We start from the raw sequence: 16504 nt of genomic DNA on the forward strand, positions 1-16504 counted from the left end.
GATGAGCACTGGGTGTTATTCTGTATGTTGGCAAATTGAACACTAATAAAAAATAAATTAAAAAAAATAAAATATTCTTCTGCTTAGTCAACCATTTAATTCTTAGGATATTTGTCATTAATCAAATGTTCTTAATGCACTATTTTGGATAAAAGGCAGGTATTTGAGTGGTGTTGGGTAGTTCTTTGGTAAAATATTTTCCCTTTTCTGGTAGACCCAAACATAGAAGTAGGCCCAATATAGTCCTGTACACATGAACCTGATTAAGTAATACTAGGGACTTAGATACCTGACTCAAGAAGGTCAATCAAATATTTTCTCATGAGAATTTTTAATTTTTTATTTTATATAGAGAGATAGAGAGTGCACAAGCAGGGGTTGGGTAGGGCCAGAGTGAGGGGGAGAGAGAATCTTGAGCAGGCTCCATGCCCAGCAAGGAGGCCAACATGGGGCTTGATCTCATGACCTTGAGATCATGATATGAGTCAAAATCAAGAGTCAAATGCTTAACTGACTGAGCCACCCAGGCATGCCTTCTTATGAGAATTTTTAACAGTGAATTTCAAAATAATTTCTGGGTTATAGAAAAGCTGCAAAAACAATACTAAAATTTTCATATCCTTCACTTTGGTATTCAATTTTCTGAGTATTTGAAACTTCAAGGGAAGCCCATGATCCTGAGAAATGGCAGACTGTTAAACTTCTGCTGAGCAGCCCAGAGCTGCTCTGGCTTCTCTGTCTCAAGGTGTGATTCTTTGGCTCCTTGTATTGCCCTACATAGTTTCCTCTTAATTTAATAGATATGGTTATTGTTAAATGTGCCCTTCAAATTTCTGATTAACTCAGTGGTCCTAGTTTTCATCTCTTAATTCATCATCACATTCCCCAGAGGTCACATTTCCATGAACTGCTTTCAGCTAATGACTGAATGTAGTCGGGAAACTAGGGCAGGCCCATTCATAGAAGGTGCAGGACACTTCTGATAGATGACTTTGACTTGAGGATAGCCAACGGCCTTGAATAACTGTTTAGAACTGCCTGACAATCTCAGATGTTTCTTTGTACCAAAACCTCTTTCCTTATTTTCTCCCTAACTCAAGGTGAAGTTTATATCAATGTATGACAGTTCTTCTTATCCATTCTTGTCTCCTTGTTACCTAGCACCTTGTTGGCTCTTTGTCTATTTTGCTTCAGGGATGTCATGCTCTATTAACCATACTCATAACTGCTTGAAGTTTAAACTCTCTTGCATGCCCTTTGGGTCTTGTTTGTTTGTATGATAACTGCAGTCCTCCAGTGTTTGGTGGTTACATAACCTCTGTTATGTCCAGACCTCATCACATGTATGGATACTAATAAGCTTGGCTCAGTGACTGCATCTCTTGTTGTCCCTGTCAGCAGAGAAGAGCCACTTTTCAACTCTCAGTGATGCTAGTATCATTTTTGCAGCTCATTCCTAATTAGCTTTATGACCACTGTATCCTCTAGGCTTCTTATGGAATGCCATCTAGGATAGGTCTTCTGACCTTGTATGATTTATCCATCCCAATGTGCTCACTTTCCTCAGCTACTTTATAATTCTAAAGAATTATTCATAAAAGTAGAATCATGAATACAATGTGGATTAAAAGAAAAAGTGGAAGGAATGTGGTATTTTAGCGTGGGAAGAAGCATGATTTAACTTGAAGTTAAATTTGACGAATGGTAAGAATACAAGTCAGTTGGAATACCTGGCTAATGAAGTAGATAAGCAAGCATGTTTTACTTCAAAACTGAGAGACTTGATCCATCCTTCTGAAGGAAATATTTTTATTCCATTTTTTCCATAATTGAACAGATGACAGTTTACTGGATGGACCAAATGAAGAGAAAAAAAAGGCAAGGAACACAGTAGATGTACACAAATGAAAGAATCAGGACATATACAGTGTATACAGTGTATGGAAAAACATAATGAAAATAATCAAATGCCTTCACATGCAGAGGACTTGTTTTTTTCTTTCTTGCCAGTCGCTTTTGTTTCTACATGTAACCTATAGGATGACCTATTCAGATCCTCAATACTTTCCTGGGAAAATCTCTTTTTAAAAGATTGATTGATTGATTGATTGATTGACTGATTGATTTTAGAGAGAGAGAGAGGGAGTGGAAGAGAGAGGCAGAGAGAGGGAGAGAGAAACCCAGGCAGACTTGATGTTGAGCCTGACTCGGGGCTCAATCTTACGACCCTGAGATCATAATCTGAGCCAAAACCAAGAGTCAGTGCTCAACCAACTGCAGCACTGAGGCATCCCATCCTATGAGAATCTTTTTAATAGTTCCCCTTTGAACTACTGAACTTTATTAGAATGTTAATTTAATAAATTTACCTAAATCCCACTCTATACACTAAGCCAAGCACTAGTTTATCCTCTTTAATGAATTACACTAAGTTACATGTATATGTAGTATCCTAGACATTTTGGAGATCAACAGTACAACTCAAACTAAATAAGATTATCCAATGTTTTGCTTGGACCTCATAAAGTTCCCCCAAAATGTGTCCCTTTTGCTATTACCTTGTTCTCTTACTCAATTGCAGGTAGGTTTCCAGAGATATCTAGAGTCTTTTCTTGGGCAGACTGTTAGGAGTAAGCTTTGTAATATTGTAGCCCTTTGAATATTTCAATATGTAAGTCCCTCAACTTTAATATTATCATGTATTCTATCTTTCTGAAGCTCTAAGCACCTAACAGGCATGTGGAATTACCAGAACAGAAGTCCCCCATACATTCAGGTAGCACATCCAAATTTCTAAACCAAATCTACAAATCAACTCCTTCATAAAATAGTATTGTTCAAGCAAAAGATGTTCTTTTAGCAACTAATAAAAACTCTGCAGTCTAAATTCACTTAAAAGAATCTGATGGATAGAGAAGAGAGAGGAAAAAAGGAAGTAAAGTTTTGTGTTTTTATATTCTTCAACACTATATCCAGATTGGACTAATGAATTTGAAACTCAGAAGAGTATTCTCCTGTGAAGAGTAAAATGGTGATAAAGTACTTCTCACATTCTTCTACAGAACAGAGTTGCTTCCGAAATGCACATCTCCTCTATTTACCTTTGGGAACATTTTCAACTTAGATGACAACAAAAACAAGGGGTATAATTTTGTATTACCAACCATCACAACACTTAATACATTACTTTATAATTTTTTTGTCTATGTCATTGCTTCATACACTAGACTTTAAGCTTCTAGTGCAGGGGGAATATGTTTTTTTGAACTTTTAATTTCTGTTGCTTCTCACAAAGCCAAACATAAAGTTGACTCCCAGTCACTGGTATGCTGGTAAACTGAATCTCTGAAAAGTAAAAATTCCCCATTTGTAGCATTTGTCAGTTCCCAAGTATAAATGGTGATTTCAGGCTGCCAATATGACATTATTGAACATAAGAATTGAGATGAGATGCACAGTATGGCTACTTGCAAAGCTGATATGTGCTGGCTATAGCACATTGCTGCCTCCAGTGTTTGTGGGATTTGTGAAATATCCCTCCTTTTGATTACTTTTCCAACTGCAAAATAATTGATGTGATTACCATCAGCTTTCCACCTCCACTTTCTTTTCCTTTTTTTAAAGATTTTATTTATTTATTTATTCATGAGAGACAGAGAGAGGAAGAGACATAGGCAGAGGGAGAAGTAGGCTCCCTGGAGGGAGCCCGATGTGGGACTTGATCCTAGCTCTCCAGGACCATGCCCTGGGCCAAAGGCAGGAGCTCAGCCACTGAGCCACCCAGGTGTCCACAACCTCCACTTTCTAATGCTTTTTTTTTTTTTTTACCGTTTTATACGGTAAAAAAAGTTTTAAGTTTGAGTTTTAAGCTTCTGCTTGCTTCTTAATTTGATTTGGTTTTAAGTTTTAAGTTTTAAGTTTGAGTTTTAAGCTTCTGCTTGCTTCTTAATTTGATTTGGTTTTAAGTTTTAAGTTTGAGTTTTAAGCTTCTGCTTGCTTCTTAATTTGATTTGGTTTTAAGTTTTAAGTTTTAAGTTTGAGTTTTAAGCTTCTGCTTGCTTCTTAATTTGATTTGGTTACCAAAAAATTATTTTCTTAAGGAACCATATTTTAGGTACCACTAAGTATAGCCATTTATAGGCTGAGCATTATGAATTATTTAACTTTGTTCTTTGGTTGGTTAAGATAGCTATAGTAGGTCCTCTGTGGCATTTGTGAAACCTCTGAAATTTTAAGGAAAATATAAATGTATTTATTTATTTTTTATAAATTTATTTTTATTGGTGTTCAATTTGCCAACATATAGAATAACACCCAGTGCTCATACCATCAAGTGCCCCTGTCAGTGCCCGTCACCCCCACCCCTCGCCCACCTCCCCTTCTACCACCCCTAGTTCCTTTCCCAGAGTTAGGAGTCTCTCATGTTCTGTCTCCCTCCCTGATATTTCACACTCATTTTTTCTCCTTTCCTCTTTATTCCCTTTCACTATTTTAATACCCACATTTGCTTCGACGTGGTTGGAACTGGAGGGTATTATGCTGAGTGAAATAAGTCAATTGGAGAAGGACAAACATTAAATGTGTTTATATGTGATTTTTCTGTGGAGAAGGACTAATAGATTTCATTAGATTCCAAGGGAACTGTTATGCTTAAAAGGGGTTAAGAAGCTCTGCTTCAAACTTTTTCCAGTGCTCCAAAGTTCCCATTTCCTATAATAAATTAGCAAATGCCCCTAATCACTGAAGCCATGCTATTGACTATCCAATAGTAGATACTGATCTGTGGCTTACATGGCATGACATATCTATTTCTACCTTTTGAAATATTAACTGTGAATGAAGAAACAAGCTGAAGTATTCTCTAGGAAGACAACACACTTTTTCAAAAGGCATGATGTATGAACAAGACTCAGTTCTTATTTTTGATCTCATAACATTTTTCCTAGATGCTTTTGGAGCATTAGAGTATTAGTACACTAGTGAAGAGCATGGCATCTAACATGCAGAAAGCCTGGATTCAGATGAATGTTAGATGTCTGGTTGATGGCCTACATGTCCTTAGGCCTCAGTTTCTTCATCTCCAAAATGTAATTAATATTATTATTAATTAATATTAATATTATTATATATCAATTGGGTTGTGGGGTTTTTTTGTATACTTTTCTATTGGGGTTCGATTTGCCAACATATAGTATAACACCCAGTGCTCATCGTGTCAAGTACCCCCCTCAGTGCCTGTCATCCAGTCACCCCAACCCCCTGCCCACCTCCCTTTCCACCACTCCTTGTTTGTTTCCCAGAGTTAGGAGTCTCTCATGTTCTGTCACCCTCACTGATATTTCCCACTCATTTTCTCTCCTTTCCTCTTTAATCCCTTCCACTATTTTTTATATTCCCCAAATGAACAAAGCCATATAATGTTTGTCCTTCTCTGATTAACTTACTTCACTCAGCATAATACCTTCTAGTTCTATCCACGTTGAAGCAAATGGTGGGTATTTCTCATTTCTAATGGCTGAGTAATAGTCCGTTGTATACATAGACCACATCTTCTTTATCCATTCATCTTTCCATGGACACCGAGGCTCCTTCCACAGTGTGGCTATTGTGGACATTGCTGCTATAAACATTGGGGTGCAGGTGTCTTGGTTTTGCACTGCATCTGTATCTTTGGGGTAAATCCCCAGTAGTGAAATTGCTGGGTTGTAAAACAGTTCTATTTTTAACTCTTTGAGGAACCTCCACACAGTTTTCACAACACGGAGTGGTTGTACCAGATTATTCACCATGATCAAGTGGGATTTATCTCTGGGATGCAAGGCTGGTTCAACACCCATAAAGCAATCAACGTGATAGATCATATCAACAAGAGAAAAAACAAGAACCATAAGATCCTCTCAATAGATGCAGAGAAAGCATTTGACAAAATGAACAGCATCCATTCCTGATCCAAACTCTTCAGAGACTAGGGATTGAGGGAACATTTCTCAGCATCTTAAAAGCCATCTACGAAAAGCCCACAGCAAATATCCTTCTCAATGCGGAAACACTGGGAGGATTTCTCCTAAGATCAGGAACACAACAGGGATGTCCACTCTCACCACTGCTATTCAACATCGAACTAGAAGTCCTAACCTCAGCAATCAGGCAACAAAAATAAATCAAAGGCATTCAAACTGGCAAAGAAGAAGTCACTCTCCCTCTTTGCAGATGACATGATACTGTACATAGAAAAGCCAAAAGACTCCACCCAAGATTGCTAGAACTCATACAGCAGTTTGGGAGTGCGGCAGGATACAAAATCAATACACGGAAATCAGTGGCATTTCTATATACTGAGACTGAACAAAGAGAAATTAAGGAGTCAATCCCATTTACAATTGCAGCCAAAAGTATAAGATACCTAGGAATAAACCTATCCAAAGAGGTAAAGGATCTATACACTAAAAACTACAGAACACTTCTGAAAGAAACTGAGGAAGACAGAAAGAGATGGAAAAATATTTCACTGAGTTGTTTGAAGAATAAATGGAGTATGTCTTAAAAGCTGTTAATAGAACACATAGTATTCGAAAGATGAATGGATAAAGAAGAGGTGGTTTATGTATACAATGGAATATTACTCAGCCATTAGAAACGACAAATACCCACCATTTGCTTCAACGTGGATGGAACTGGAGGGTATTATGCTGAGTGAAGTTAAGTCAATCGGAGAAGGACAAACATTATATGGTCTCATTCCTTTGGGGAATATAAATAATAGTGAAAGAGAATATAAAGGAAGGGAGAAGAAGTGTGTGGGAAATATCAGAAAGGGAGACAGAACATAAAGACTCCTAACTCTGGGAAACGAACTAGGGGTGGTGGAAGGGGAGGAGGGCGGGAGGTGGGGGTGAATGGGTGATGGGCACTGAGGGGGGCACTTGACGGGATGAGCACTGGGTGTTATTCTGTAAGTTGGCAAATTGAACACCAATAAAAAATATATTTATTATAAAAAAAAAGAACACATAGTATAAAGTGGTCGCTCAATGTTAATTACTCTTAATATTTTTATTATTTCATTATTAATGTTTTTATATTTCCCTTATTGGACTATAAAACTATTGAGACATAACATTTTATGACTGAAAATACAAAAATGCTCTCTAAATATTTGTTGAATAAAGCAATAAAATTACAAAAAAGGTATCTGATAGACAGTAACCTACCAGAGTTGCTGTTCTACAGTGAAAGTCACTTTTTTCAGTTTTTTCCTCAGGCAATCATCTGTTTATTTTGTAAGGAGAAGACTGAGTATATAGCCTTGCGAATCTGTTTTGTTTTTACACTATAGATGATGGGGTTGAGCACAGGAGGCAAAAGCAGATATATATTGGCCATCATCGAATGGACTATTTTGGGTGCTGATGGACCATAACGATGAACCAAAGACAGGCTCATCATGGGGATATAGAAAACAGCCACTGCTCCAATGTGGGAGATACAAGTGTTAAAGACCTTATGTCTCTCTTCAGGGGAGGCAATACTGAGGACAGAATGAATGATCAAAATATAAGACAAGATAATGCATGGTGTATCTATTCCTGTTGTCAGGATGAGATCAATTAATCCACAGATGCTATTGGCCCAAGTATCTGAACATGCTAATTTAATCACATCTGGGTGGTAGCAGTAGGAGTGGGAAAGGACATTTGTTCTACAGAAATAGAGGGGTTTAAGGAGCAAAAGTGGTGGTACTACTAATACTAAAGTGCGTATAGTCATTAACAGGCCCATCTGAATGATTCTAGAATTAGTGAGAAGGGTAGTGTACCTCAGAGGATCACAGATGGCCACATAGCGGTCAAAGGCCATAGCCACCAGCACCCCAGATTCTATGAAGGTAAATCCATGAAGAAAAAACATTTGGATAATGCAGGTATCCAGATTGATTTCAATTGCATCAAACCAGAGGATACTTAATGTTGTTGACATTGTAGAAACAGTCAAGCCTAAGTCAGCAGCTGAAAGCATGGAGAGAAAATAGTACATGGGCTCATGGAGACTCTTCTGGGTAATGATGACAAACAGGATCATGCTATTCCCGGAGAGGGCAGTGGTATAGAGACAACAGAAGGGGATAGAGATCCACACATGGGCAGATTCTAGGCCAGGAATGCCAGCCAACAAGAAGGTTGGAAATTTAGATGTCAGGTTGCTTAAGATCTGCATGTTTTCCTGGATTTGTAGCATTTGTCCTCTCAATTCTCACATCCTATAGAGATAATGAATTACATTGTCACACATAAATATTCAGAGAAATTTTCTTTTTAGTTAGGAGAGCTATCTAGTCATGGATAAGTATTCTATTATTGAGAAAACACAGATCAAAGTCTATTTTAATTATTTATATAAATAAAATGCACACACACATATACATTTTACTTTTAAATTCAAGAAAAATATATCTAAATAATCTTATACATTTTGATGATAATTATTTCCTATATTGATCATAAGATTCTATGAATAGATAATAAATAATAAAAATCAAAGCATTCAATTTTGAATATGTTGTATGTGAAACGACCAAGGGAAACCTACCTAAAGATTTCTATGGATCTTAAGTGCCCACATGGATGTGAATTTCCAGGCAAAAGTCACCTGAACATTTTGAAGTTATCATTGTATACATGCCATTTTAGTCTAACAGTGTGAGTGAACCTCAGTGAGAACATTTACAAAAGAAAACCAATGAAGACAAACTCTGTAGAAGTTATGGGAAATAACTATATACACTAAAGCAAGATGAGCCTAGACGGCTTTACAGAAACTATTAAAACCAAGAGAGGTGGTGTAATGACTGGGTGTTACATGAACAACAATGTCAAATTACTGAAGTGCTCAGGTCCTCTAAGGATTAAAAATTTCAAATGCAGCCAAGAGCATAATGACCCTAGAAAAAACAGTTGAAGTCCAGTGAATAAAGCTGAGAACCTGCTACAGTGACTTGAGGATGAAGGAACAAATAAGTGGTAGAGCTACAGTGTATATTATTTCTAGAAACTCATCAGTGACGGCAAGGAGAGTAACAGGCCATAACTAAGAAGACCATAGATGGATGGAGAATTTTTACCAATTGGACAGACTTAGATAAATGTAAAGTTATAGAAGATAGTGAGAGATGGAAAATATAGAACACTAGAGACTAATTGGTATAGAAATCTCATTAAGGAAGTAGTAGGTGATTGAATATGGAGCATGATAGTAATTAGCCCTCAAAAAGATGAAGATCATCATTTCCACTGACCCTCGGAGATAAGTGGCAAATGGGTAGATTGGTGGAGAGTTGTGTGAGGGCATTAGAATGCAGTGCCTACTTGGTTTGTTCTTTTTTTTCTTTTTTAAAAATGTTGGTCAAACACAACTAATATAAAATTTACTATGGTAAGCATTTTTTAAGTGTACAGTTCAGTGGTATTAAATACATAAATAATGTTTAACCATCACAACCATCCATCTCCATAACTCTTTTCATCTTGTAAAACTGAAACTGTATACCCATTAAACATTCCTCATTCCCGGTTATCTATTTAGAGTTCTGACTACTCTTAATATCTCATATAAGTAGAATCACACGGTATCTGTCCTTTAGTTACTGGCTTATTTCACTTAGTGTAGTATCCTCAACAGTCATCAGTGTCATATGATATGTCAAAACTGATATGATATGTCAAAACTGAGCACCTGGGCGGCTCAGTGGTTGAGAGTCAGCCTTCAGCTCAGGTCAGGATCCTGGGATCCTGGGATTGAGTCCCACATCAGGCTCCCCACATGGAGCCTGCTTCTCCCTCTGCCTATGTCTCTACCTCTCTGTCTCTCATAGATAAATAAAATTTTTAAAAAAGAATTTCCTTCCTTCTTTCTTTCCTTCTCTCTTTCCTTCTCTCTTTCCTTCTCTCTCTTTCTTTCTTTCTTTCTTTCTTTCTTTCTTTCTTTCTTTCTTTCTTTCTTTCTTTCTTCTTTTTCTTTCTTCTTTTTCTTTCGTTTTCTCTCTCTCTCTCTCTCTCTCTCTCTCTCTCTCTCCCTCCCTCCCTCACTCCCTCCCTCCCTCCTGCCCCTTTATGAGTTAAGAGGGGGAATTTACTGCTGTTCAAGGAGTATGAGATGATGGATGCTGGTTTGAGGACATGATAGAGGTTTTCAATAGATATTATAGGGAACAAAAGAGGCAGCCAAGTACAAACAGAAATGTTATAAATGTTATAAAGTGTTGTTCAAGTAAAATGTTAAAAATAATTTTGAAAGCAATACATTTATATTGTAAAGATTTAAACCAAACAATGGGAATATTAGTTATTGTAATATTAATATTTTTCAAACAAGCTTTTAAAAATACTAGGTAAAATGTATTACCTGGGGGGTAAATACCCTGTAGTTAGCATATATGTTATCAATACTTTTAGGCTAGTTCCTCTTTAAACTCCACTTCTGGGGTTTTCATTCAATCTGAGAAAAACTATTACAATATATACAATAAACTAGTCAGAGTCAGATATCTGTGTTATGTGGATCCCTGAAGACATTGAATCCTAATGTACCTGATTTTCTGGAAGTTCATATGAATATTTGTTAATAGGTAACAATCAAAGCATAAAGTCAACAAAATGAAAAATTTTCTCCATCTTCTTACCAGCTTTATGTGGAAAGAGAAGCCTTCCTTGTCTATACTACCAGAGAGAGAACAAGTTACAGATCTGGAGCCATGGACTTTATAGTAAAGTGGGATTGAGCTGTGGGGCTATCGTTATAATGTGCATCTCCCTTGGGCCATATTCAGAGAAAAATTGAAATCCCTCTTTCTCCATCTGTAAATATAGGACAATGCTATATAATCTCAGAAGGATTTTAGTTACTAACTCAAGTGACTAGTGATCCACAGGCATTAAATGCAAAGCAAAAAGCCTAAATTATCCATATAAATGGAAAGTTTAGATATGTTCTAGACATTGTGGAATAGAGAGATGCATGTTATGGGCTATGGATTATCAGTTCACTGGAAAGATAGTAATGCAAACCAGTGTTCACTGGAATAATAAGTATGGTGACAATGAAGAGAGAAAATATGCACCCCAGCTTCCAAGCCCCTGGTTCTACATTATCACATTGACACGTGGGAAAGATGATACATCTACTCCCCTATCCATCATTGTCCAGTCATTCACTAGCTTTTCCCCAAGAAATAGGTCAGCTCCTTATATATTAATTCGGCCCTATTTAGCTAGTGGCTGGGTCACTGTGGGTGAATGATAAGTTCTCATATGTATGTGTATTTGCTCTCACCTTGCTATTTTTCTGTGGTAATAAGTTCAAGGACCTAAGATTCTTGGGGAAGTTTGCCCATTATTGTCAATGTAGACAATTGCATAATGGAGGAAGGTTGCTTTTCAGACTTAGCAATTCTAGATTCATGGGAAAAAAGAAGACCCAGATCTGAACATTATGTTTCTCCTTTATAGAGAAGTCCCACATTGGCAAAGAGAGTCTTGTGTTTACCTGTATATCAATAAAATCAGTAATCTGCTATGCACTTGGCCATTTTTCTTTATTCTATTTTTCTATTATACCTATGGTTCCTGGTTGAGACTCTTAATAACAGAGAATGTAAGGGGTTCAATTCAAGTATTATAACTCTATCTGGAAGCCCTGTCAAGTGTCTGATACTTAGACTGATACTTCAACCACAAAAAGTGAACTATAAGCAAATCATGGCACCAAATTTTATGAGTCAGTGTAAAAAAAATTAGTTTTATCACTGCTGCCTTCAAAGAGCTTACAATCTAATTAGGGTTTCAATCCAAATTCTTCTATGATGGACAGATTATAAAATAATAAATAGTCCCCAATTATCATTGCCTCCTTAACTCTTGTATAATCCTTTGCTCTTGAATATGGATAGGGCCTGTGATATGCTTCTAACCAATGGAATAAGGGCAGAGGTAATAGGATATACTTTCATGCCTGTGTTACCTAAGATGTGGCTCTGATGAAATGACGGTATGTTGTTTTACCACGTAGCAGAGAACTGAGGGCCAACTGTAGCCAACAACCAGCCAAGAACTAAATGTGGCCTCTTCTAGCTGACAGCCAGCAAGAAACTGAGTCCCTCAATCTAATAGGCCACAAGGAATTGAATCCTGCCAATAACCATGTGATCTTGAATGTGTATCCATCTCCAGTTGAGCCTCAAGTGAGACCCTGATCCAACCATACCTTGATTACAGTCTTACAGACTCAGGTAACCTGTACCTAGACTCCTGACTTACTGAAACTGTGAGATAAATACTTTGAGTTTTTTGAAGACACAACAGTTGTGGTAATTTGTTATGCAGCAATAGATATTTTCTTTTCTTTTTTTAAGGATTATATTTATTTATTCATGAAAGAGAGAGAAACAGAGACAGAGACAGACAGAGACACAGGCAAAGGGAGAAGCAGGCTCCATGCAGAGACCCTGATGCGGGACTCGATCCCAGGACTCCAAGATCACGCCCTGGGCCTGAAGGCAGGTGCTAAACCTCTGAGCCACTCAGGGATCCCCAGCAATAGATATTTTCTAGATAAGGTCTAAAGAAATCTGTTTCAGTTGCTTTTCACTGCTTTACTATCTTGGGGTTCCTCATGAGCATTAAAGCACTAACATATAGAGTGACATTTACTTATCCCCTGAGTGATATGGCATGACTCTTTATGGAAGTTTTGAGGTTACTGAGGAAAAGCTTGGGCTTTTTACAGTTTACACACAGGAAGCAAATAATAGATTGTTGAATTGGAGATGAAAGTCCAAAATAAAGATAATAACATACATTCAGCAGACTATCCATATGAGTGTACTGCTCAATGATTTATCGCATATAATTGCACCCACATAATAATATAGAATGGAGGCCATCATGTTTTTTTCTTTAATATAAGGAATAGATTGTAAATGTTTTAGTTTTTTTCCAGGCCATATATTCTCTGTCTTGACTATACAATTTTGATACTGTAGCATAGAAATAGTTATAGATAATTTGAATTGGTATGGCTGGGTTCAAATTAAACTTCTTTTATAAAAATAGGTGGCAGGCCAGATTTGGCTTGCCAGCTATAGTTTAATTTTGGTCCTTACTACATATACTCTTCTGTCCTATCCCAATAACTGTCCCCTCCTACATCCAAAGTAACTACTATGCTGACTTCCAACATTCTAGATTTGTTTTGCCTAGAACTTGCATTTATAATATAATATTAACATATGAATTGAATAATACAGTATGTATACTTGTGATTCTGAGTCATTTCACATTACCTTTATGAGATTTTTTCCATGTTGTATATGGCAGCTGTTTCATTCTTTTTCTTTTTTTTTTTTAAGATTTTATTTATTTATTTTAGAGAAAGAAAGTATGATCAGGGGGAGGAGCAGAGAGAGAGGGAGACGACCTTCAGCAGACTCCTCCCTGAGTGCAAAGCTTGACTCTGGGCTGGATCATAGGACCCCGAGACCATGGTCTAAGTCTAAGCCAAGAATCAGATGCTAACACACTGATTCCCCCAGGCACTCCTGTTCATTCTTCTTAATTATTGTAATTGTATGAACAATACCAAGAGTTATCAATGTTCTTTTCCTGGACACTTTCATTATGTTTGGTTTTGGTTATAAAAAATTATACTGCTATAAACATTATTATATCTTTCAGAGCACCCATAAACATTTCTGCTGGTGAATATTCCAGGCGCTAAATTGCTGGGTCAAGTTTGAGGTACTACCAAACAGGATTTGTAAGAATTTGTACCAGTTTACACTCACACCAGCAGCAGCATGTGGGAGTTTCTGTTGATTCATATCTTTACCAATATTTGATATTATCTGTATTTTAAAAGTCAGGCATTCCTGTGAGTTTGTAGTCTGGTTTTAGTATTAGTTAGCATTTTCCTAACTAATGATATCATATACCTTTTCATATGTTTAATGGTACTTTGAGTGTAGTTTCTTATAAGCCTGTTCCAGGCTTTTCCCCATGTTTTCACTGGCTTGTTTGCTTTTTCTTTTGATTTTTATAGATTTCCTTGTATACAAAAGGACACAAATCCTCTTTTTAATATTCACTTTCTTGAAAGTATCTTTTGATGAGTAGATTTCCCGTTTTAATTTAGAGCAAGCTGTTTTCCCTTTATATTTAGTGACTTCTATGATCTGGTTAAGAAACACTTGTTTGCTTTACTCCAACAATGTAAAATATCTTGTTCAATGGACAATAGGAACCTATTGTCCAAATGGGAACTTAATTGTTTCATTATCCACATTTAAGTCAATAATTCATTCGGAATAGCTTTTTGTTTGTGGTATAATAGGGAGGTCAAGTTTATTTTTTCTATATGAACATAAAATTAACTCCAACTTTCATTGGGAAGATTGTCTTTCCTACATTGCTGTGTGGTTGTACATTTATTATAGAGTGTCCATATGTTCCTTGTGTCCACTTTGGACTTTCTACTCTGCTTCTTCCATTTGTCTAATTCTAGGCAAAAATCAAATTCTCTTAATCATTGTAGCTTTGTAATAGTTCTCTACTGAATTGAGTAAGACTTCAAACAATTTTTAAAATTTCATTATGAATTTTAGAATCATCTTGTTAATTCACAAATACACGTGCAACACACCCACAAATCCACAGAGAAATTCTGAGATTTTGATGGGATTACATTGAACCTATAAATTGTCTTGTGGAGAATATTTCACAAACTTAAACATACTAAATTATCCAGTCATTGATTATACTTTGTCTCTCCCTTTTTTAGGATTTTTAAAATTTCAATACCGTTTTACAGTTTCCAGAGTAGAGATGATTTATATCGTTGTAAAATTTATTAATAGATTTTTATGTATTTTAAATGGTAACCCTTTAAATAGACTCTTCTAAGTGTTTGTTAAAAAATATAAAGAGCTATCTGTATGGTGACATTGTGTTACCAATCTTGCTACATCCTTTTCTTAATTGAAAAGTTTGTGATTTTTAATATATTATGCATAACCTATCACTGTTCCTATAAGTAAAATTATTTGTAATTTTTCCATTCTATTTATTCTCTGAATGTGTTTATGTGTGTGTCTTTGTGTTTCTTGTAATACCATAGGTAATTGAATTTACTGCAATCAATTATGAGAAACACATTGATTTATTAATATGTTTTAGGAAAAGAAAAATCATACAGTGGTTATATATGCTGATTGTGAAATACATTCTTAATTCATACACTTTAGGTGTATAAACAAATTCATGTTAACATATTACAAATAAGGATACTAATCTTTTATTACAAATGAAGAATTTTATTACAAATTTTCTAAATTTCATAATAACTGTATTAACACTGGCAAAGTAGAATGTGTTGATTAGAATGCAGTCATTTTCAATCTTCACATTAGTATCAACTGGGAAGCTGGCACTTTTGGATCTGAGTTCTATTTGATTTTTTAAAATATTTTATTTATTTGAAAGAAAGGGACAAAGGGGTGTGGAGCAGAAGTAGAGGGATGAGCAGACTTCCTACTAAGCAGGGAGCTGGACACTAGACTTGGGACTCCATCCGGACCCTGGGATAATGACCTGAGTCAAAGGGAGATGCTTAACTGACTAAGCCACCCTGGTGACCCCTGTATGATTTTGTTGTCAAATAAAAACAGAGAATTACTATTAACATCTAAGAGTGCAGAGTGGAATTCTAGGGACATCCCATCCTGATTTTTTCCAATAGCTATTTGCAGTTCTTCAAAAACTTGATTTACCTCTCTGGATCTTACCTTCTTAAAGTGAAGGTAGGGCATAGTAATAGTAATTGCATTTACTGAGCACCAAAGTGATTTAATTATCTGATTCCCATAGCTGCATGCAAGTAAACAGCAATATCTTCACTTCATATGTTAAGAAATGAAGAATCAAAAAATTAAGATCCTGTCAAAGTTTATTTAGATAGTATCAAAGGTAAAATTTGAACACAGCTATGTCTAAAAATTCTAAAACTTTTGCACAGGTTGAAAGTTTAATGGTAAGGTTTTATTTTAAGTACACCATTTATTGAAGTGTGATATACATTGCAGTGCACCACTTACAATTGTACAGCTGAGATTTGCGCATTTGAACATAACGGTGTCACTACTAGCCAGGTACAGAAATAGAAAATTATAACACCCCAGAAGCCACCTTTCTAGATCTTTCAGGTCTTTTTCTCTCTCCTCAGACGCGACCACTATCAGGACTTCAATTAAAAAAGATTAATTTTGAGGAACCTCCACACAGTTTTCCAGAGTGGTCACACCAGTTCACATTCCCACCAGCAGTGCAGGAGGGTTCCCCTTTCTCCACATCCTCTCCAACATTTGTGGTTTCCTGCCTTGTTAATTTTCCCCATTCTCACTGGTGTGAGGTGGTATCTCATAAAGAAATAAATTTAAAAAACTAATTTTGCCTGTTTCTGA

General features: G+C 36.3%; 1 protein-coding gene across 2 annotated transcripts in view; it reads right to left on the reverse strand.

Annotated features, from left to right (window-relative positions):
- Positions 1-7091: 7091 nt before the first annotated feature.
- LOC112667492 (olfactory receptor 51F1) overlaps positions 7092-16504 on the reverse strand; it is a 133820-nt gene continuing 124407 nt past the window's right edge. For both annotated transcript variants that reach the window (XM_049098951.1, XM_025459218.3), the window contains exon 3: positions 7092-8257. In XM_049098951.1, coding sequence (XP_048954908.1) covers positions 7258-8235 — 978 coding nt within the window. In that variant the 5' untranslated portion in view covers positions 8236-8257 and the 3' untranslated portion in view covers positions 7092-7257. The remainder of the gene's footprint in view (positions 8258-16504) is intronic.

Source organism: Canis lupus, chromosome 21, assembly GCF_003254725.2.
Source record: "Canis lupus dingo isolate Sandy chromosome 21, ASM325472v2, whole genome shotgun sequence".
NCBI classification, from domain to species: Eukaryota; Metazoa; Chordata; class Mammalia; order Carnivora; family Canidae; genus Canis; species Canis lupus.